The 21,994-nt window shown below is 39.5% G+C and overlaps 1 protein-coding gene across 1 annotated transcript in view; it reads right to left on the bottom strand.

Annotated features, from left to right (window-relative positions):
* Positions 1-419: 419 nt before the first annotated feature.
* The window catches only part of CDR2 (cerebellar degeneration related protein 2), a 31,746-nt gene continuing 10,171 nt past the window's right edge, over positions 420-21,994 (bottom strand). Inside the window, exons 3-5 of the mRNA XM_028529787.2 lie at positions 4,748-4,896; positions 4,326-4,487; positions 420-3,126 (exon numbers count right to left, since the gene is read on the bottom strand). Of these exons, the coding sequence (XP_028385588.1) occupies positions 2,292-3,126; positions 4,326-4,487; positions 4,748-4,896 (1,146 nt within the window). The 3' untranslated portion in view covers positions 420-2,291. The remainder of the gene's footprint in view (positions 3,127-4,325; positions 4,488-4,747; positions 4,897-21,994) is intronic.

Below are 21,994 nucleotides of genomic sequence, written 5' to 3'. Positions count from 1 at the left end.
TTCCACTTCTATGAGGTACTTAGAGTAGCCAAATTTATAAAGACAGAAAGTACAATGGTGGTTGCCATGCAGTGGGTGAAGCAGAGAATGGGGAGTTACTGTTTAATGGGGGAAGAATTTCAATTTTAAAGATGAAGAGAATTATGGGGATGGATGGTGGTAATGGTTCACAAAAATGTGAATGTATTTACTACCACTGAACTGTACACTTAAAGATAATTAATTTGGCCTTGGCTGGTGTGGCTCAGTGGATTGAGTGATGACCTGTGAACCAAAGCATTGCCAGTTTGACTGTCAGTCAGGGCACATGCCTACCTTGTGGGCCAGATCCCCAGTAGGGGGTGCATTAGAGGAAACCACACACTGATATTTCTTGCCCTCGCTTTCCCCTCTAAAAATAAATATTTAAAAAGATAATTAAGATTGTTATACTATGTATATTTTTACCATAAGAAATACAAGAAATGAATTCAGATGGATCAAAGAATTGTCAAGACAAAAAGGAACAAAGATTGTTATTTTGTTAGATTCTTTTCATAGTAGCAAAGACTAGACACAATCAACCCACCAGGGAGTATGTGTGTGTATGTATACTGGAATACTATCCAGCTATCATAAAGAATGTAGATGGTCAGATAAATATATATGATTTCAAAGATACACAGTTTAGTAAAAATGGCAGATGCAGCAAGTGCTGATAGTATACTCTTCTTTGTTTAAACTATGGGTCATATACATACTTGTGTAGTAATGTATACATAGAATATTTTGGAATATATAAGAAATATAACTAGTTGATTCTGGGGAGGAGATGGGTTGGGAGGTCAGGGAAAATAACTAACTTTACAAACTCTTTGAAAAATACCTTAACCCACATTTTTAAAACTTAAATAATCCAAAAGCAAAACTAATTTAGATTCAATGGTCATTTAATGTTTGAATATTGAAAGGTTTCTTTCCTATAATAGAATGAGCAAGTGTTTTGAGAATCAACTAGTCAGATGCTATTAATTCAAAATCAAGTCTGATACTCCTAAAATAGTGAAAAATTAGAGTATATAAATTCAAAAATGTTTTAAAATCATATAGTAATGTTAACCAACACTTATCCACCTGAGAATTGGTGCTATTACACAATCCCAAGAACCTATTTAAACAAAATGGAAAAAAGAACCACTACCAAATCTTCCTAAAGATATTGTTGGGAGAAAAAAAGAGTGGATAATTGGTTATAACAGTGAAATGGCTTAAGCTTAAATTAATAAGCAATAGATCCATTTGTTCATTTTCACAGGCAGCTTTATTTGGTTTTTAGAAAAATATATACAATTACTGGATCCTCAGCTCTCTTAAATAGTTTTAAATTAACATATGCAAGTATGCAAGTTCAAGGAAACTATTTCCACAGTTGGAACGCCAATACTGTTCAATAAAGCAGTAGACAGGAATTCTGGCAGTCAAGTCCAACCATTGACAGGAGCAGCAGGAACTGAGCAGGTCATTTGGGTCAGATAGCACAGGAGAGGTTGGTCCCCTTTGTTTGAATTTTAAGAAAAGAAAAGATGTGTGTATTTAGCTATCCTAACCACTGTACTTTGCGCGTAGATGTTTGGATGTAGGGTGGAGGCCGTTGGAGCCCACAGGCTAACTCTGTTCAAGCAGAGCTCACCTTTCAGGGGTGTATTCAGTGGGTTTAGATCTGTTAGGATTACCTGTCACAGTCAACTGGTAGCAATCAAAACTCAAAGTTGTGGAATATTTGTTAATACTGTTTCTTTGGATCAGACCTTTACTGTCTCCTGAATGTTCTCGTTAATGAATTCAAAGTATCCAACACGGTTTGTGAAGACTGTTCAAGTGGCAGCTGACTTCCACAGCTTCAAGAAGTTAAGCACAAAGGCAGCAGGGAGTGCCTCAGCTTAGTTTCAACCTCACTTTTTCCAGGATATGCTATGCACTGCATATAAATAACTGCATCCTATGGAAACTCCAGGCCTACCTGTCTAGGAGCACAATTCGGCCCCCACTGCTTCTGGGGCTTCTCATGAAATGGCAGCCTAATCAGTGCACCAGCCAGAGGCCAGTTTGTCATACTACTTCCCGAGGGGCTTAAAGGGAACTGGGTTAGGGAACTGATACCAGGAGCCATCATCCTCTCCTTGCTGTACACACACACTTGCTAAGTAGGCAAAGCGTGCTGAGCAGCTTCAGGCTTTGGGCTCTACAAACATATGTCTGATTGGGGGAGGGGTAATGGGAGACAGGAAATGAGCAGGGGAGCTGGAAGCCCACTAGGAAGGAGAGGGGAGAGTGCGAAATTTCGTTCTCTGCTCCTGGATCTCCTGCTTAGTCTTTTGGATGCAGTTGAATATCTCCTTAAAAAGCGCTTTATATTCAGGAGGCGGTGTGCTGCTGGGGGAACAGGCAAGCTCGGGGGTGCCAGTGATGGTCAGATCCCTGGCAGCTGGGTCCCTGGCTGGAGCCCTGGCAGTCTGCACAGCTTTGTGGGACAGTGAGTCCCCCTCCTGCTGGCATTTCCGCAGCAGCTCCTCATACTTGGCCTTCAGGGCACTATACTGAGTGTCCACTTCATGCAGCAGGGACACACCCCTCTGCTTCACAGCCTTGGCCCTTCGGATGCAGGTCTCCTCATGGCCCTTCACAATATCACCACCTGCCAAGCTACTGAGCACCGTTTCACTGCTGCTGCGCTTGAGGGGCCTACGCTGGGTCTCCGGCACGGTTAGCAGCATCTCCTCCAGCAGGCTCTGGTCAGGTTCCTTGAAAGGGACCAACAGGGAGTCTGGCACCAGCTTCTCAACCCCATTCATGAAGGGACGCTCCGACTGCAGCACCCTCCGCATTTCAGCCACCTCAGCCTCCAGCTCCAGCGCCCGGGCCCGGTAATCGCTAGCGGCCCCCAGCTGCTGCTGCAGCTCATCATTCTCCTTCAGCACAAGCTCATACTCTTCTTCCAGGCCTCCCCGCCTCTGCCGCTCCAGGCTCAGCTGTGTTTGCAGTGTCCTCACTGCATTCTTCAAGTGCTTGTTTTCCTCTTCCTCGGGGCTTGGATGACTTGGCAAGGAAGTGATCTTCTCTGCAAACACGTGGTCATACACGAAGTGTCTACAAAAAAATATGGAAAGAACATATTACACAGGTGACAGAGAACGAAGAGCAGAAGAGTAGTGATTTTTTTTCAACTAAATGTTTTCAAGGAGCTGTAACAGGGACTGAATTTTTGCCTATTCCTCACTACAGCAGTGGCTAAAATTGTGTGAGGTGGGCAAATAAAACATGTTTGAAACAAAATTTTTAAGACTAATTTTTCTTAAACATTGAAAGTGCTCCAGAACACCCACTCCCAAGACCCAGCAAACAGAGATAGTCAACTGCTATCTCTCCAAGGAGTGGGAGTAGCCCAGAGGTCCCCAACCTTGGTTAGATTAGACTCTCCAGGGTAGTCCTAAAAATTATTGACTCCTGGGTCCCCCCACCCTTGGGACCTAGCTGGTTTGCCACCTGGATTTGGGGGTTTCCCAAGCTCTCCATGTGGTTTATAACATGCAGCCAAGGCTGAGAACCATCGCTGCAGTGATTTTTAACCAGGAAAGCACATCAGAATCACCTAGCAGCTTTTTACCCACACCCAGAGATTCTGATGTAGGCCTGAAGGAATCCCTTGTATTGCAGTTGAAAAACTGCACAGGTGAGCTGAAGAACCAATAAACCCAAGGGTGAGACCCAGCAAACACAGGCCTCTCTCCTGTTCAGGGTCCTGTGTGACAATGTGCTCACCTGCCTCTCACAGGATGGAGAGCCCCATGAGGGAAAGCAGGAACTGTCTGTTCTCCTCACTACTTTTCATGTCCAGCACAGCACCTGACACACAGCAGGTGCTCAATGAATAGTACTTAAATAGAAATTCAATCTCATAACTAAATTATAAAGGCATTTTTGCAGGCACAAAAACCATTCACCGGGATTTTTGTTTTACTGCAATTTCAATTTTTTCTTCATTCTAATGTGAAATACAACCCCCAAATTTGTGGTCTATCAGAAGTGCTGCATTTTATTTTAAACAAATTTAAACACATTAAGAGCATAGAAATAAATGCTCCTAAGACTTTAGAAAATGAGTTTTTCATGGAATTACTAATACCCAAGAACTGTATAATTTGCATGTTTAAGTGGTTTTGCTCAAACCACTGGTGATCTAATAGCCAAGTGGCATTTCTTAAATGTACTTTGAAGCTACAGGAATGCAGATGGCATGTGTGTAGAGACACCTCCACCAGGACATGCTACAGAAGGTGGGCTCTTACTGGCGCAGGTCATAGAGCTCTTTCAGACACGAGAAGCTGGGTGCTGACTTCTGGTCACATTTCCCCTGGCTCCTCTTCCCTTGGCTAGATGACTTCAACTCCTCCACTTGGCTCTGGAGGTGATCGATGTTGGCTTGCAGGCACTCGATTGTTTCAGTCAGACTGTGAGGGATGATAGACAGAGGCTGATTGCTACTTGTCATATGAAATTGAGGGCACTGCAGTGAGGAGAGATTAGTTCTCAGCCACTCAAACTGGGCTTTCTTAATTGGAAAAGATTGCTACCTAATCTCTATTCTTCATAAAGAATTAAATTAAACCTTACCCCATACTGACCCAAACCCGCAACAGCCATGATCTATTCTACTTTATACTCAATGACTCCTGCCCAGGGCTTCCTTGATGGATTGTAGAAAGTTTACCTCAGAATCTTCTGCTGTGAGGCCTTGCTGTCAGCAACAAGCTTTTGGTTTGTTTCTTCCAGTTCTCTTGCTGTGACATCTAACTGCTCATAAACTTTCGCATGCTGCTCATTCATCTGTCGCAGAAGCTCCACCTGCTTGGTCAGGTACTGTAAGAGAAGGTGGTTATGTATGATCAGTTACACACTAAACAGATGAGACACCTGCTGCCTTTCAGCACCACTGGGTGTCATGCAACACAATTCTGACATGAACTTCCTGGCATTAGTGACCCCACAGATCATGAGGGTTCAGTCCCACAAAAATGCTCGCACTTTAGATGCCAGTTGCAAGTCCCAGGGGCTGCCTGTGCTTTCAGCTAACTGGCTATACTTTGGGGGTTCCCATGACCTCCCCTCAGGTTCAATAATTTGCTACAAGAACTCACAGAACTCAGGAAATTGCTTTACTTACATTTACTGGTTTATTTATAAAGGAATCAAGCCCTGGCTGGCATAGCTCAGTGGATTGAGTGCGGGCTGCAAACCAAAGTGTCGCAGGTTTGATTCCCAGTCAGGGCACATACCTGGGTTGCAGGCCATGGTCCCCAGCAACCGCACATTGATGTTTCTCTCTCTTTCTCCCTCCCTTCCCTCTCTAAAAATAAATAAAGTAAAATAAAGAAATATTTTTTTAAAAAAGGAATCAACTCAGGAACAACCAACTGGAAGAGATGTACTGGGCAAGATGTGGGGCTGGATGTGTGGCAGAGCTTCCATGCCCTCTCCAGACGTACTACTCTCCCACACATCAGTGTGTTCACCAACCCAGAAACTCCCTCGGCCTCGTTTCAGTTTTATTGAAGCCTCAGTATAAAGGTATGACTGATTAAATAATCACCAGTCTCTAGTCCCTGTTCCCTTCCCAGAGGCTGGAGCTGGGTTGAGAGTTCTAGCTTTCTTCTGGCAACCAGTCCATATCCTATCCTATTTCAGGGGTTTTATGAGCTATATGTCAGGAACTGGAGACAAAGAATAAATATGTAATTTTTATTATACCCACAATAGCACAGGTTAATTTAGTGAAGAGAAGACTTTAAATCCTAACTGAACTGCCTGTCCTAATAGCAGGTAAGTACAAGTCATGCTTTATATGCTTAGTTTCCCCAGTGCTCACCAACACCCTGTGTGTCAGTGAGGTTGGGCAAACCCTACAAAGCACGTAACACACATAAAATTCATATCCAACAGGGAAAGCCAGTGAGAAATGACAATCCCACAAGAGAAAAAATATGGAACATACAATCAATGTTTAAGCAAAAGTTTCATGTTTTACAGAAAGAAGAAAGCCTGAAGTGGAGGATTTCAGATGATTTTCACTTGAAAAATGTTTTTTTTCTCTAAGTGAGCCTTTGTGGAAAAAAATGGGGGTGGGGGATAAGGCATATTATTAATTTAACTGCAAAGAGATATTTTAGTTTATAATTCAAAGGCTCTTGTTATTTTTAATTCTGTGAGAATGTTATCACCATAATCCTTATTTATGAAAAATTTGCCAGATTATTTTGGTGCTGCTAATACTGCTTTCTAAATGGTCGAGGACAGAGAAGTATCACAATAATGCCTCAGTGTTAAGTTACTTTGATTTCCTACTTGGTTCTACCTGAAGACACTGAAATAGTATATATAACTTTAAAAACACTTTTCTTGAGGCTTTTAGAAAAAATCCTCACCTGAGGATATGTTTATTGATTTTAGAGAGAGAGAAACATTGATGTGAGAATCACTGATCAGTTGCCTCTTTGTATGCGCCCCAATCAGGGATTCAACCTGCAACCTAGGTATATGCCCTGGATCAAACCCACAAACTTTTGGTGTATGGGATGATGCTTCAACCAATTGAACCACCCAGCCAGGGCTTCCTGAGGCTTTTTACACAACTATACAAGCATTTGCAAAACTAACCAACTCTTCAAATAGTGGGATAAACAATCCCAATGAGCTCTTTAAACAGTAGTGTGGCAGAGCTGAAAAAACACACACAGCCTGTTCTTCAACTCTGGTCACATAACTTGGGAGCAATGTGTTGAGTAAACAGCTCTCATAACTTCATCTTTCTCATCTAAATTCTTAGGGTCAAAAGTGTTTCAGAAAATTCTTTAAACTTTAGAAAGACTACATGGCACAATCCACCCACACGCTTTATAACACCCCAGTGAGGTCTGGTAGCACCCTGTAATTAAGCATTACTATTTCTGCATCTAAAAGTATGAATAATATTGATTATAAACAGTCTCACATCAGTTTAGATCAGGGTTTGCTGCCCCCCCCACAATTTTTGCTGTAAACTTAAGAAAAAAAAAATCTTGTTTTATAAGCCTTGAATTTGGAATTGAACAAAAGAGGTTGTAGACCAGTTTGCACCTAGTTTGTAGGTGCTAATGAAATGAGGTAAGCAGCACAGCACATGGCCCCTGTGAAGTCTGTTCTTATTCTTCACTCCCTCAGCCCCTCCAGCTCTCCTGGTCCCTGGAACACCAACCATTGAGTCTCTTGGGGGAAGCCTTTTCAGAACTGCAGGAGGGTGCCCTTAGTCTTGTCCTCTGACTAGCAATGTCATAGCAGATTCCTGTATAGGAATGTGTTAATCTCTTAGGAATACTAGAAAAAAGGTTTAGAATCACAGGAAAATATATAATGGTTGCAGAAATTTTCCAAGCTACTTTATATCAAGTATTAGGTCTAAAGTGCTCTTTGGGACCGATCCACAACAACATAAAAGGCTAATCCATGGCCATACACTAAATATTAATTTACAACAGGAGCTGTTCCTGCCCAGAAACTGAAATATTCCTGTCCTCTGTAGGACAGACCTACACACCTGCCCCATAGAGGGCAGGTGAGAGGCCAGTTCCCACAGAAGCCTTTGGGTGGGTGAAGGCTCAGAAAAAAGAGATGGCCTGATGGGAGGCAGTGACATAGTAGCCAAAAACACAAGCTTTGGGATAAGAACTTGCTTTGAGGTCCCACCTTGCCATTTCTAACTGGCTGACATTTAGCAAGTAACTTTTTCTAAGGTGAGATTAATTTATCTACCTTATGAGTGCTGTGAGATTAACAGATGTAAAGGGTTCAGCATGGTATCTGGCATACAAAAAACTGCTCAATAAGACAATAAGAGGTAGCTATTGTTATCTTTATCTACAGTTCCATTTTTCAAACTTTACATATGGTAAGATTCATCTGAGGATTTACTGAAGTACATATAGGAACCTGGGCCCTTTCCCTTAGAATTCTCATTCAGTGAGATTGGGGTAAAGCCAAGATTCTGCATTTTTAGCCAAAAATCAGGTGATGATAGTACAAATGGTCCATGGATCACACTTATCAGAGAAAGGCTGATCTTGGAAGTAGAAAACCCTGGAAGTCTCCCCTTCCTCGGTGTCTTTCTCCTGGGTCTGGGAGATAGAAGCTTTCACTTGGATAAACAATAATTCTTAAACTTAATCTTACCATTTCCCTCTTAGTTTAGTTGCAGCTATTCACTAAGATTGGGCTATACATTAACTGTATCACAGCAGCATTCCCACCATGTTATATTTTTATATGTTTTTAGAATCATAATCCCCTGAAATTACATACCAGTTACCTTAACCTCGAGAGCTTCTTCCTAAATTCTCAGTCCACCCAAATACAGACTCTCTACAGATGGCTAATCTTATCTATTACATTTTAAAACTTTCTTTTTTTAAAGTATTTTTTATTGATTATGCTATTACAGTTTTCCCAATTTTTCCCCCTTTATCCTCCCTCCGCCCTGCCCTCCCCAACCCTCCAGCATCCACCACCCCCCCTTAGGTCATGTCCATGGGTTGTACATATAAGTTCTTTGAGTCCTCTGTTTCCTATACCATTTTTTACCTCTTCCCATCTATTTTATGCCTACTAATTATGCTTCTTCTTCCCTATACCTTTCCCCCGCCTTCCCCCTCTCCACTGAACTCCTTCTGTGTGATGTCCATTTCTCTGATTCTGTTCCTGTTCTGGTTGTTTGCTTAGTTTTTGTTTGCATTGTTTTTCTTTTCTTTTAGGTTCATTTGTTGATAGTTGTGAGTTTGTTGTCATTTTACTGTTCATATTTTTGATCTTCATTTTCTTAGATAAGTCCCTTTAATGTTTCATATAATAAGGGCTTGGTGATGGTGAAATCCTTTAACTTGACCTTATCTGGGAAGCACTTTAGCTGCCCTTCCATTCTAAATGATAGCTTTGCTCGATAGAGTAATCTTGGATGTAGTTCCTTGCCTTTCATGGCTTCGAATACTTCTTTCCAGCCCCTTCTTGCCTGTAAGGCTTCTTTTGAGAAATCAGCTGATAGCTTTATGGGAACTCTTTTGTAGGTAATTGTCTCCTTCTCTCCTGCTGCTTTTAGGATCTTCTTTTTGTGTTTAGTCTTGGGTAACTTAACGATGATGTGCCTTGGTGTGTTCCTCTTCGGGTCCAACTTCTTTGGGACTCTCTGGGCTTCCTGGAAGTCTATTTCCTTTGCCAGATCGGGGAACTTTTCCTTCATTATTTGTTCAAATGAGTTTTCAACTTCTTGCTCTTGCTCTTCTCCCTCTCGCACCCCTATGATTTGGATGTTGGAATGTTTCAGGTTGTCCCAAAGAATCCTCAGCCTCTCTTCATTTTTTTTGGATTCTTGTTTCTTCTTTCTGATCCAGTTGGATGTTTATTTCTTCCTTTTGTTCCAAATCGTTGCTTTGAACCCTGGTTTCTTTCTTGTCACTGTTGGTTCCCTGAAATATTTTGCTTTATTTCATTTTGGGTATCTTTCATTTCTCGACCAAGTTCAATCAGTTCTGTGAGCATTTTGATTACCAGGGCTTTAAATTCTCCATCAGATAGGCTGACAATCTCCTCTAATCTCCTCCTTAGTCCTGAGGTTTTGCTTTGTTCTTTCATTTGGGCCATATTTCTTTGCCTTGATGCAGCTGGTAGGTTGTAAGGGGGTGGGGCCTTAGGTATTCACTCAGGCAGGGCAACCCTCTTTGTTGCTTTGGGGGCTGCCTGGCGGGGAGGGGCCAGCGAGGGAACAATGCAGCTTGCCTGCTTGTCTCTAGCACACTTTCCAACAGGCTCTCCTGTCAGACTGGAAGTATCTTCCACTGCAGCAACCTCAGCCTTAGCCCAGAGTCAGCCTGAGTTCCAGTTTTCCCCTTAAGTCAGTCCCTCCCCCACAGCTCTGCTGAGCTAGGCAGCCAGCCTCAGCCACCTTGTTGTGGTTTTTCTGAGTTGCCCAAAAGGTCCACCTTTCCAGTCTGGCTGATTTTTTCTTTAATTCCTTGGTTGTTCGAGTTCCATGCAGTTTGATTTTCTGGCACTTTTGGTTGTTTATTGGTTTTAGAATGGTTGTTGTCCTCCTTTTGGTTGTGTGAGGAAGCAAAGGGTTTCTATCTACGCCTTCATCTTAGCCGGAACTCCTTAAAACTTTCTATGAATAACTTCAAACATGTATAAATGCAGAGAAAATGGCTTAATAAACCCCCATCTACATATCATCCAGTTTCAATAATTATCAATAGTCAACCTTGTTTCATCTCTCCCACATTCTGCATCTTCAATCATTTTTAAAGCAAATCTATCTAATTTCAGCATACATATTTACATATTTCTAAAAAATAATACTTTTCATTTTTAACCACAATTCCAATTATACCTACAAAAAAATCCCCAATAATTCTTTAATGTTATCTCTTTTGTTTCAGTGTTAATACTGCCCCAACTGTATCTTAAATGGGTTTACCAGCTTCATCTGTTAGCTACTGTCTTTCTTATTTCATACTCCAGGGTATGTTCACCCTAAAATTTTGGGGATGCCTCACTCCCTGTCCCTCCTCCTTCGAGGCCTTTACCCTACTCTCCCCACTCCCACTGGCACCATTTAATCCAGCAGTTAACCTAGGATCCATGGATAGAATTGAGAGGCCCTTGCAAACTTGGGGAAAGTTACATCTTCATCTTCATTAATTTCTAATTGAAATTTAGCATATCCTTCAATTATGAATGGTGGCAACAAACCACCACAAGTAGGAAGGGTATTTAGGTGTTCATCACCAATAGAAATCATAGATATTTCCATATCTCACTATAGTGGTTGCAGCCATCACTATTTGAAATTACAGTAATTTTTAGATTGCCATTAGAGCTTGATATTTAATGTACTTCATAATGAAACACCTATATTACTAACCACACATTTATTTTTTCAATATTTTGATAGGCATTCAATAACAGATTCCCTGTGTAATTCTATGTATGCTAAGTGGAACATTACAAACCTTAGTACACATCCAAAGAGTTGTATGGCACAAAAATAGTCAATAGCCCTGATTACCCTTTAGGTCTCTGTTCAAACAACCTATTCCAAAGCCTTTTCAGACGTCTTCTCCCAAGGCACCCAATTAATTTCCCTCAAAACACTTAACACAATAATAAACAACTGAACTACTTACTTGTTAATGTCATAGTCTTTCTAACACTCTTCTCATATATTTGGTCAATTTAGCACAATTCTTGATGCATAGTAGGGACCTAAAAAATACTGCCTGAATGGCCATTTCTAGACCTCTGTTCACAACAGCTTGTGCTTTGCAAAACTCAGCTGCGACGTGTCCAGGGACTGGACTCAAAGGTTTTGAGAAGGGCTTTAGTTTTAGCCCTCATGGGAAAAGGCCCTATTAGCCACTAATTCTCTCTCCTCTCACCCCATTTACAGATTATTTCTCTGTATTTATTCCCCTGACATTGATACTCCCCAGTAATCTGAAAGACAGTAATTTATAATTCCTACCAGCTATTATGTGGGTCTCAAGTTGCTGCCCCTTCTTCAAGAGATAATGCTCAAATTAGAGTTGTGGCCAATATATAGGAAACAAGTCAATATGCAACTAAGCACAAAGAGGCTATGTGAAAAACTATAGTAAGTCCCCCTCGTTTGCTATGTAAAAGCCTGTGATAACCCTGGCCAGGTAGCTCAGTTGTTAGAGCGTCATCCCAATATGCCAAAATTGTGGGTTTGATCCCAGGCTCAGGGCACCTACAAGAAGCAACAAATGAAAGCACAAATAAGTGGGACAACAAATTGATGTTTCTCTCTCTCTCTCTCCCTCCTTCTAAATCAATCAATTAATAAAAAAACTAAAATAAGTAAATAAAGCAAGCAAGCCAGCCTGTGACAAAAACACAATAAAACCATTTAGGAAGCCTTTGTGATATTTTGGTCTCATAGGACTTGGCTTTAAGAGATAATCCACAGAATGGCAAGGAGCTTGTTTTCATATGGTAGGAGTTTAATCTTATTATTATTAAAACTAATTAGAAAACCTTTCACTTCTCCAAGAATTTGTGATAGGTTACCTAGCAGAGTAGTCCTAATTGATCAGCAACTTAAAACAGAAATTATTAAATCTCTCAGCAAGTACTGATTTAAAGTCTATAGAATCAGAACTCTATACAGGCTTGATTTTTGAAACTTCAAATTATTAGCTTATTTCTACCCTTCATTTAAAAGTACATATATATGCTTCAAATGTCCTGGTTTCCTCAATTCAGAATCTCTGATACACAGTCTCAAATGAATCTGACCGGACTGCCAAGTTCCTAAAATTCAAGTGCTAAAAAGACTTTATGTACAGAAGTATTTGCCATATTCAGCAAGGGAAAGGGAGAAACTTAAGCAGACAGTGAGAGGAGAACATGGGGTAGCAAAAATGTCAAGAGTATCAAAGTTTAAGTGCCTTGAGTTATCTCACATGTCTTGAAATTTGCACAGAAGGTCACTTCAACTATGAGCACAAGGTTTATGTTATGCACAAAAGCTATAAATAGGTCATCTTTACAACTGAGGCAAACTGTTTGAGAAAGAAAGGCCAACCGGATTAAGTTAAAACCTATTTGCAATTGCAGAACCCTGACCTGGAACCTGGGGGAAGATACACACAACCCAAACTAAAAATGCCTAAGGAATGGAATGGAAATTTGGCTTTTATGCAGTGTTGGGATTATCCTTATATTAAGGATTAAGCCCAAGTCCTCTCAATTTAGTATCAAAATGAACTCCCACAATACTGAAGAAATATTTTCTATTACCTTTGAAAAACCTCTTTACCCTGATTAAAATATTATTTACCCTGTAGGAAATTTAAGGGGAAAAAAGCATGAATGTGAAAATAACAACCACCTCTAATCTCACTATTAAAAACTTGGCTTGTTTTAACATCTGTTTTCCAGTACTAGAAAAGATTTTTTTTATGAATTAAGATTATTTTATTACTAAAATTCTTAACACACGAATAAACTGCAGCAATTTGTACTGTCATATATATGTGTGTGTACACACACATACACACACACTCTCTCTTCCCCTCAGAACATCCCTGTTCCAATGTCAGGCAAGCATGCTTATCACTGTTATACATGGAGTGAATGGGATCTGAGAGGTAATTCACATGACTAAAGCCTGTAGCTATCTGATATAGAATGAAGGGTTTAACCTTGAATCTTCTGAGCCCAGAGCTCCTTCCACAGAGGTGGAGACCCATGGTTTAGGAATTATTGAAAATGCACTGTAAACTAATTATCTCTGTTAAGATACTGATTTCAACAAGTATTTATTGATTATCTACTACGTGTGAAAGACAATGAATAAAAACAGCAACAGTCTTCAATGTTGCCATGGGAAATAGAGTAGGTGGGGCAGAGAAGAATAAAACAAATAAGTGTAATATATAGTAGAATATTGATAAATGTAGTAAAGGAAGCATAAAATGCTTTACAATTTCCAAAGATATGAGTTCTTAAAAGGATACCTTAAAAGGCCAGATTATTTTGTTCTTTCAAAATTTTTAAAATTATTTTTCAATTACAGTTTACTTTCAATATTATTTTGTATTGGCTTCAGGTATACAGATCAGTAGTTAGACAATCATATACTCGACAAAGTGTTCCTAACAGGATATTTCCAGTACACACCTGGTACCACACACAGTTATTACAATACTGTTGACTGTAATCCCTATGCTGTACTTTACATCCCCATGACTATTTTGTAACTACCAATTTGTACTTCTTAATCCCTTCACCTATTTCACCCAGTCCTTCAACTTCTCTCTCCCATCTAGCAACCATCTATCTATGAGCCTGTTTCAATTTTGTTTGTTCATTTTTTCCTTTTGAAACTGCTTTATCATTTTTTATTGCTATTCTATTACAGTTGTCCCAACTTTTCCCCCTTTGCCCTCCTCCCTCAATCCCACTCCCCACTCCCACAGTCAGTCCCCACACTGTTGTCCATGTCCATGGGTCATTTATACATGTTCTTTGTCTAGTCCCTTCTCCTTCTTTCCACTGTCATCCCCCTTCTCTCTCTCTTCTGGCTGCTGTCAGTCTGTTCCATGTTTCCATACCTGTGGTTCTATTTTGTACATTAGTTTACTTTTTATTCTGTTCTTCAGATTCCACACATAAGTGAAGTCAAATGGGATTTGTCTTTTCTCTGACTGACTTATTTCACTGAGCATAATATCCTCTAGGTGTATATATAGGTGCTGTCACAAAAGGTACAATTTCATTTGTTTTATAGGCCAGACTACTTTGAGTGGGAGGTTTAGTTTCTGTGGGGATAACGAAGGTTCCAAGAAGAGAAGCAACACAAATACAAGACTGTATGGCTTGTATAATTGTTGGCACTTTAGGAGAATCTGTTTTTTTTCTGAGGGTGTCAGATCTCATTACTCTTCAAAGCTTCTTTCTTCCCTCTCACCTAGAGAAAATTTTTGCTCTGGATTCTTGAAAAATTAGCTGCTCAGATTAACACTAAATAAAAGTGACATAAGCTATAGGCATCTCTAAAGTCAATCATTACTTTTCATAGTTTAATTTTCTTACATTAAAAATGATGTCTAACATAAATAACACTGATCAATTTTTAAAAATATTTTATTTATTTATTTTTAGAGAAAGGGAAGGGAGGGAGAAAGAGAGGGAGAGAAACATCAATGTGTGGTTGCCTCTCATGCACCCCACACTAGGGACCTGGCCTGCAACCCAGGCATGTGCCCTGACTGGGAATCAAATCAGCAATGCTTTGGTTTGCAGGCCTGTGCTCAATCCACTGAGCCACACCAGCCAGGGCTGATCAATTTTTATGAGGACTACTTGAAAATTGACAATCTTTGAAAGCATACTTGTAGTTCTATTTAGAAAATACCCTTTGACAACTAGTTTCCTAGTTGTCTATTTCCATAATGAGTCACAGGTTGGGGGATTTTATCCTAGTATTTTCACAAGTTTTGCACTATTTTTTCATTCTTCATGAGTAGTGTGTTCCAAGACCACTTTTCTGAAATGTCTCACTTAAAATTTCTGTGGGTTGAGGGGATATATGTTGACTTTGGCTTTCAGCTATATTTTTTTCTAAATTTTAAAAATAATCATATATTACATTTCTAGTCAGGAAAACTCCCAATAACCATTCTGAAAAGTTAGTTTAAAACTTGAATAAGTGATTACATACATGTAAAATTCAAAAACAGGCTAACCTAATCTAGGATGTTAGACTTCTGGTCAGAGGGAGTGGTGACTGGAACAGCTGATAAAATTCCCATTTCTTATCTGGGTGTTGGATGCATGTGTATGTTTATAAAAATTCATCGAACTATATACTAAGGATTTGTGCTTTTTCTCTGTATGTATATTTTAATAAAAAATGTAGGAAAAAATTGACATAAGGTTTGAATTAAGAAAAAAGTCCTTATAAAATTTAGGGGCTCCTAAATGTTGAAGTGATCAGAGGCACATGATACAAGGGTCATCTTTTTGTAGGGAATAGGCTTTGTCTGCCTGGGTACTTTTACATAAGAATCAGGCCTCTTTTTTTTCAGACTATTAGTGAGAACTTAAAGTTCTATGTTGTGATTTTTAAGTCATCCCAGGCACAGATGTGAATCAAACAGGCAGTAAGGCTGGTCTCTGGGAGTCCTCTGGCTGCTACGTGGGCTTAGCAAGCACTGCCATTTTATCTCCTCATTTCATTCCATCTCTACTGACTTTCATGAAACAATTTATAAAAAGAAGGAAAGAAGAATGCCAACTATAATGGCAGAGAAGAAATCTAGAACAATGTTGTTCTTATCCAAAAAAAAAAAAAACCCCAAAAAACCAGCTTTGGATAAATTGTAGACTATTGAACACTTGCATCTATGATCCAGTGTACCACATGCTCTATTATAGAAAAGAGAGATTCAGAAAATACTGTGATCACTTTCTCCCACAGCCACATAAATTACAAGTAAGTTATAGAACAACCACCCTTGAGAACCATCTGAAGACTAGCTGAGGAGACTGCCTATAACTAAGGATATAAATAAGCCACATCAAGACTGGTAGGAGGGCCAGAAACTCAAAACAGACTGGTCACACACCCAGATGTGGCGGCTGAGAATCAAGACAAATATCTCACCTGTGGAGGTCCCTCCTAAGGAACAAGGGGTCCCAGCCCCATACCAGGCTCCTCAGCCTGGAGCACCAATACCAGGAGTCCCCACAATAGCTGGCTGTGAAAATCAGCAAGGCTTCCATCTAGGTAAAATGAAGGGCTCCTGGAAACCAACCTGTACTCTTAAAGGGCAGAGCACAGACTCACTTACTCATAAACACTTGCCCTTCAGCTCCAGAGAAGGGGTAGCAGCTAAAAAAGCACCAGGACATATGAGCAGGAACTGAATGGTCTGGCTTCAGGGTGAAGACTTTGGAGGGGCAGCTTTTTCCAAGACAAAAATGCTGGCACAGGCCACTGTTCCTTTGTTGAGTCCTCCACCTACAGAGCCAGAGGCAGGCACAAAATCTGTCTTCAGTCTGGCTAACACCGCTCACCCCACCCCAAATACAAATGAAGAATATAAATGGTGATTCCCTCAGAACCCACTCCACCCAACTTGTATGCCCAGCCTGAGCCTCTTTCAGCAGCGGTTCCTCACAAGCAACCAGCCTTGGACTGTGCTGTGGACTCTCCTAAAATCTCTCAAAGGTTCACAAAACCAAACAAGCAGTGGATGACCTTGATGTGCCCTGTACTTTTGGCTAAGCATGCCCACGCCTGGCACAAGTGGCAGCTGGCCTTGGTTTACAGATGAGCCTCTCTCAGGAGCCTCCAAAAACCAGCACAGGCAGCTAATTACTGCAGATCATTTTGTATCTCCTACCAGGATGGTCCAGGCTAGACACAGGCAGTAGCTGACCTGGGCCTACAGTGAAAGTCCACCCAAGAGGCCCCAGAACCAGCACACCCAGTGGCTGGCTTCAGAACACAGCAGGGCACCAACCAACCAGAGCCCAGATACAGCAAATCCCCCTCTGGCAGGGGTGGTCAGCCCCCACACAACAGCTCATCCATCGTACCCATTGTGAGTCCTCAGCCAGTCAGCCTGAGGGTCAACCCCACCCACTGAAGTGCTAATAGCAGTTAAGGTTCAATTACAACACAACCCACACAAGGCACACCCTGGAGCACTAGACTCAGGTGACCAGGAAGACTGTGCCACTGGCTCCCACAAGACACTATGTAAGGTCACCCTGCCAAGATGGGAGATGTGGCAGATCAACCTATACATAGGAACAAACTTTGGGAGGCAGCCAAAATGGGGAGACAAAGAATCATGTCTAAAATGAAAGAACAGGACAAAACTCCAGAAAAAGAACTAAACAAAATGGAAGCAAGCAATCTACGAGATACAGAGTTCAAAATGCTGGTTATAAAAATTTTCAGTGAACTTATGGGAAGAACAGATAAACTCAGTGATAGAAACCATAAAAAAGGATGAGTCAGAAATGAAGAATACAATATCTGAAATGAAGAACATACTAGAAGGAATCAATAATATATTAGATGAAGTAGGAGATCAAGTCAGCAATTTGGAAGACAAGGTAGTAGAATACACAAAATTGGAACAGCAAAAAAAAAATTTAAAAGATAAGGATAGGTTAGGGACCTCTGGGACAATATCAAACATAACAACATTCACATCATACTGGTACCAGAAGGAAAAGAGAGAGCAAGGAATTGAGAACCTATTTGAAGACCTAGCAGTGAAAAACTTTCCTAACCTGGTGAAGAAAACATACATAAAAGCCCAGGAAGCACAAAGAAAACCAAACAAGATGAATCCAAAGAGGCCCACACCAACACACATCATAATCAAACCGGCAAAGGTTAAAGACAGAGAGAGAATCTTAAAAACAGCAAGAGAAAAGCAGTTAGATATGTACAAGGAACTCCCATAAGACTGTTAGCTGATTTCTCAACAGAAACCTGCAGCTGATTTCTCAACTGGCACAAAACAGGCAAACTGGAGAAAAGCAATGTCCTACAGCCAAGACTACTCCACCCAGAAAAGTTATACTTTAGAATTAAAGGAGAGACAATGAGCTTTCCAGAAAAGAAAAAGCTAAAGGAGTTTATCGCCACCAAAGGAATGTTACAAGAAATGTTAAAGGAACTTCTTCAAGATGAAGAAAAGATAAAAAATATGAACAATAAAATTGCAATAATGATGTACCTATGGACAATCCCTTTCAACATAAATGGATTAAGTGCTCCAATCAAAAGACATTGGGTGGTTGAATTGATAAGAAAACATGACCCTTACATGTGTTACCTAGAAGAGAACTGCAGCTCAAAGGACACAGACTGCAAGTAAAGGAATGGAAAAATATATTTTATGCAAATGGAAACAAACAAACAAACAAACAAACAAAAACCCCAGGGCAGCAATACTAATGTCAGACAAATAGACTTTAAAACAAAGGCTATAACAAGAGAATAAGAACAACATAATGATAAAGGGATCCATACAACAGGAGGATATAACCCTTGTAAACGTTTATGCACCCTACGGAGAAGCAGCTAAATACATAAAGCAAATATTGATGGACATAAAGGGAGAGATGGACAGTAACAGTAAAACTAGGGGACTTTAACACCCCATTGACTTCAATGGATAGATCATCCAGACAGAAACTCAACAAGGTAACAACAGCCCTTAATGACATACTAAAGCAGATGAATTTAATTGATATTTTTAGAACATTTCACCTCAAAGCAGGAGAATATATATTCTTTTTAAGCGCACATGGAACATTTTCTAGGATAGAACACATTAGGTCACAAAGCAAGGCTCAATAAATTTTAAAAGACTGAAATAATATCAAGCATCTTCCATCACAATGGTATGAAACTGGAAATAAATTATAAGGAGAAAACTGAAAAAAACATGAACACATGAAGGCAACATAACATACTACTTAACAATGAATGGGTTAACAATGAGATCAAGGGAGAAATCAAAAGATACCTTGAGACAAATGAAAAGGAAAACATAACTCCCAAAACCTATGGGATACAGCCAAAGCAGAGCAGAATTCATAGCAATACAGCCCTACCTCAAGAAACAAGACAAATCTCAAATAAGCAAGCTAACCATACACCTAAAAAACTACAAAAAGAACAAATAAAACAAACAAAGCCAAAGTGAATAGAAATTGGTAAACTTTTAAAAAAAGAAAAAAAAAGACAAGGACCCAAATAAAGAAAGCCAGAAATGAGAGAAAACTGACAATCCACACTGAAATACAAAAAAATTATTTAAAAATACTATGAATAATTATTGCCAATATAATGGACATCTTGGAAGAAATGAATATGTTTCTAGAAACATGCAATCTTCCAAGACTAAATCAAGAAGAAACAGAAAATCCAAACAAATTGGTAACAACTAATGAAACCAAATCTCTAATCAAAACGTTACCATCAAACAAAAGTCCTGAACCAGATGCCTTCACAGGTGAATTTTACCAAATATACAAGTTTACCTATTCTCCTCAAACCATTTCAAAAAACTGAAGAGGAAGGAAGGCTCCCAAGCTTACTTCAGGAAGCCAGGATTGCTCTGACTGCAAAACCAGATGAAGACATTACAAAAAAAGAAAATTATAGGCCTATACCTTTGATGAATATACATGCAAGAATCCTTAACAAAAATATTAGTAAATGAGTTCAGTAATATACCAAAAAAAATCAAACACCAAAATCATGTGGGATTTATCCTGGGATGCAACATTGGTATTGGGTTGGCCAAAAAATTCATTTATATTTTTCTGTACAATGGCTCCAGTAGTGCTTACTTGGTTTTCTTTAACCTCGTTTGAAACATTGTTAGATTGTATTGTGACAACTGTCACATCAGTGTGCACTTAAAACAGAATCTTATCAAAATTGGTGAATTTTTATGTAGCCACTTTAATATTTAAGATGGAAGAAGATACACAACATTTTCAGTGTATTATGCTTTATTATTGCAAGAAAGGTAAGGCGCAAAAAAAAAAAGATTTGTGCAGTGTATGGAGAAGGTGCTATGACTGATCAAATGTTTCAAAAGTGGTTTGTGAAGCTTCTTGGTACTACTGACTTTTTGGCCAAGTAATTCTTTGCTGTGGGGCTGTCTTACACATTAAAAGATATTTAGCAGCACCTTTGGCCCCTACCCATTAGAAGCCAATAGTGGGAGTTAGATGACATACTCAAGATATCCAAATCAATCAAGTTATTGGTGAAAATGACAAATGTGTTTTTTATTTTACAGAAAAAAACATAATGGACTTTTTGGCCAACCCAATACAATATCTGCAAGTCAATTAACATTATACACAATATAAACAAACTGAAGAATAAAAAAATCGTATTATAGTATCAATAGATGAAGAAATGGCATTTGACAAAATCCAGCATCCATTTATGATAAAAACTCTCAGCCAGTGGGAATGGAGGTAACAAACCACAGCATAATTACATTACCCAAGATTAAAGAGAAGGAGAGTTTCTTAAAAGCAGCAAGAGAAAAGAAGAGAGTTACCTACAAAGGAGTTCCCATAAGACCATCAGCTGATTTTTCAAAAGAACCTTTGCAGGTAAGAAGGCGCTAGACAGAAGTATTCAAAGTCATGAAAGGCAAGGACCTACATACAAGATTGCTCTATCCAGCAAAGCTTTCATTTAGAATGGAAGGGCAGATCAAGTGCTTCTCAGATAAGGTTAAGTTAAAGGAGTTCATCATCACCAAGCTTTTATTACATGAAATGTTAAAGGCACTTATCTAAGAAAAAGAAGACAAAAATATGAACAGTAAAATGACAACAAACTCACAACTATCAACAACCGAACCTCAAAAAACAAGAACAAAAACATGCCCTGGCTGGTGTGGCTGAGCGGATTGAGTGCTGGCCTGAGAACCAAAAGGTTGCAGGTTCAATTCCCAGTTAGGGACATGCCTGGGTTGTGCGCCAGGTCCCCAGCTGGGGTGTGAGAGAATCTGATGTTTCTCTCCTTCTCTTTCTCCCTTCCTCCCCCCCTATAAAACTACATAAATAAAATCTTAAAAAACAAACACTAAACAAACAGCTAGAACAGGAACAGAATCAGAGAGACTGAGATAACAAGGAATGATATCAGTGGGGAGGGAATGGGGGGAGAATGGAGGAAAAAGTACAGGGAATAAGAAGCATAAATGGTAGGTACAAAATAGACAGGGGGAGGGTAAGAATCATATAGGTAATGGAGAAGCCAAAGAACTTATATGTATGACCCATGGACATGAACTATGAACTAAGAGGGGAGGGAATGCTGGAGGGAATGGGGGTACCAGGCGGAGGGGCATAAAGAGGAGAAAGAAAAGAATGGGATAACTGTAATAGTATAATTAAAATATACTTAAAAAATAATATTGTAATAACTATGTATGTTGTCCGGTGGGTAAAAGACTTATTGGTGATGTCTTTGTTAAGTTATATAAATGACTAATCACTATGCTGCATACCTGAAACTAATACAATATTGTATGTGAATTGCAATTGAAATATTTTTTTAAGAAAAAGAAAAGAGGTTCATGAAAATGTTTTTGGAAGTACTATACACTAAATTTACTTGAATAGCTCATACATGTACTTAATTTTATGTTTATTTAATCATTAAGGTCTAAGCTGGATATTTCATTTTCATTACACTTTGCAATATCTCATGGAAGACATGAGATGATGGAGTGTTATTTGCAGATTTGGAGAATCAAAAGACATTTGGAATTTTTCAGAATGTCAATCATGTTTTATCTGTTTAACTATCCTCAATGCCACAGAAAACAAAGGTAGAGAGACAAGTTAC

Source organism: Phyllostomus discolor, chromosome 3 (assembly GCF_004126475.2).
Source record: "Phyllostomus discolor isolate MPI-MPIP mPhyDis1 chromosome 3, mPhyDis1.pri.v3, whole genome shotgun sequence".
Lineage (NCBI taxonomy): Eukaryota > Metazoa > Chordata > Mammalia > Chiroptera > Phyllostomidae > Phyllostomus > Phyllostomus discolor.
The sequence above is the reverse complement of the archived record's forward strand: the minus strand, read 5'-3'. Positions and strand labels throughout refer to the sequence as shown.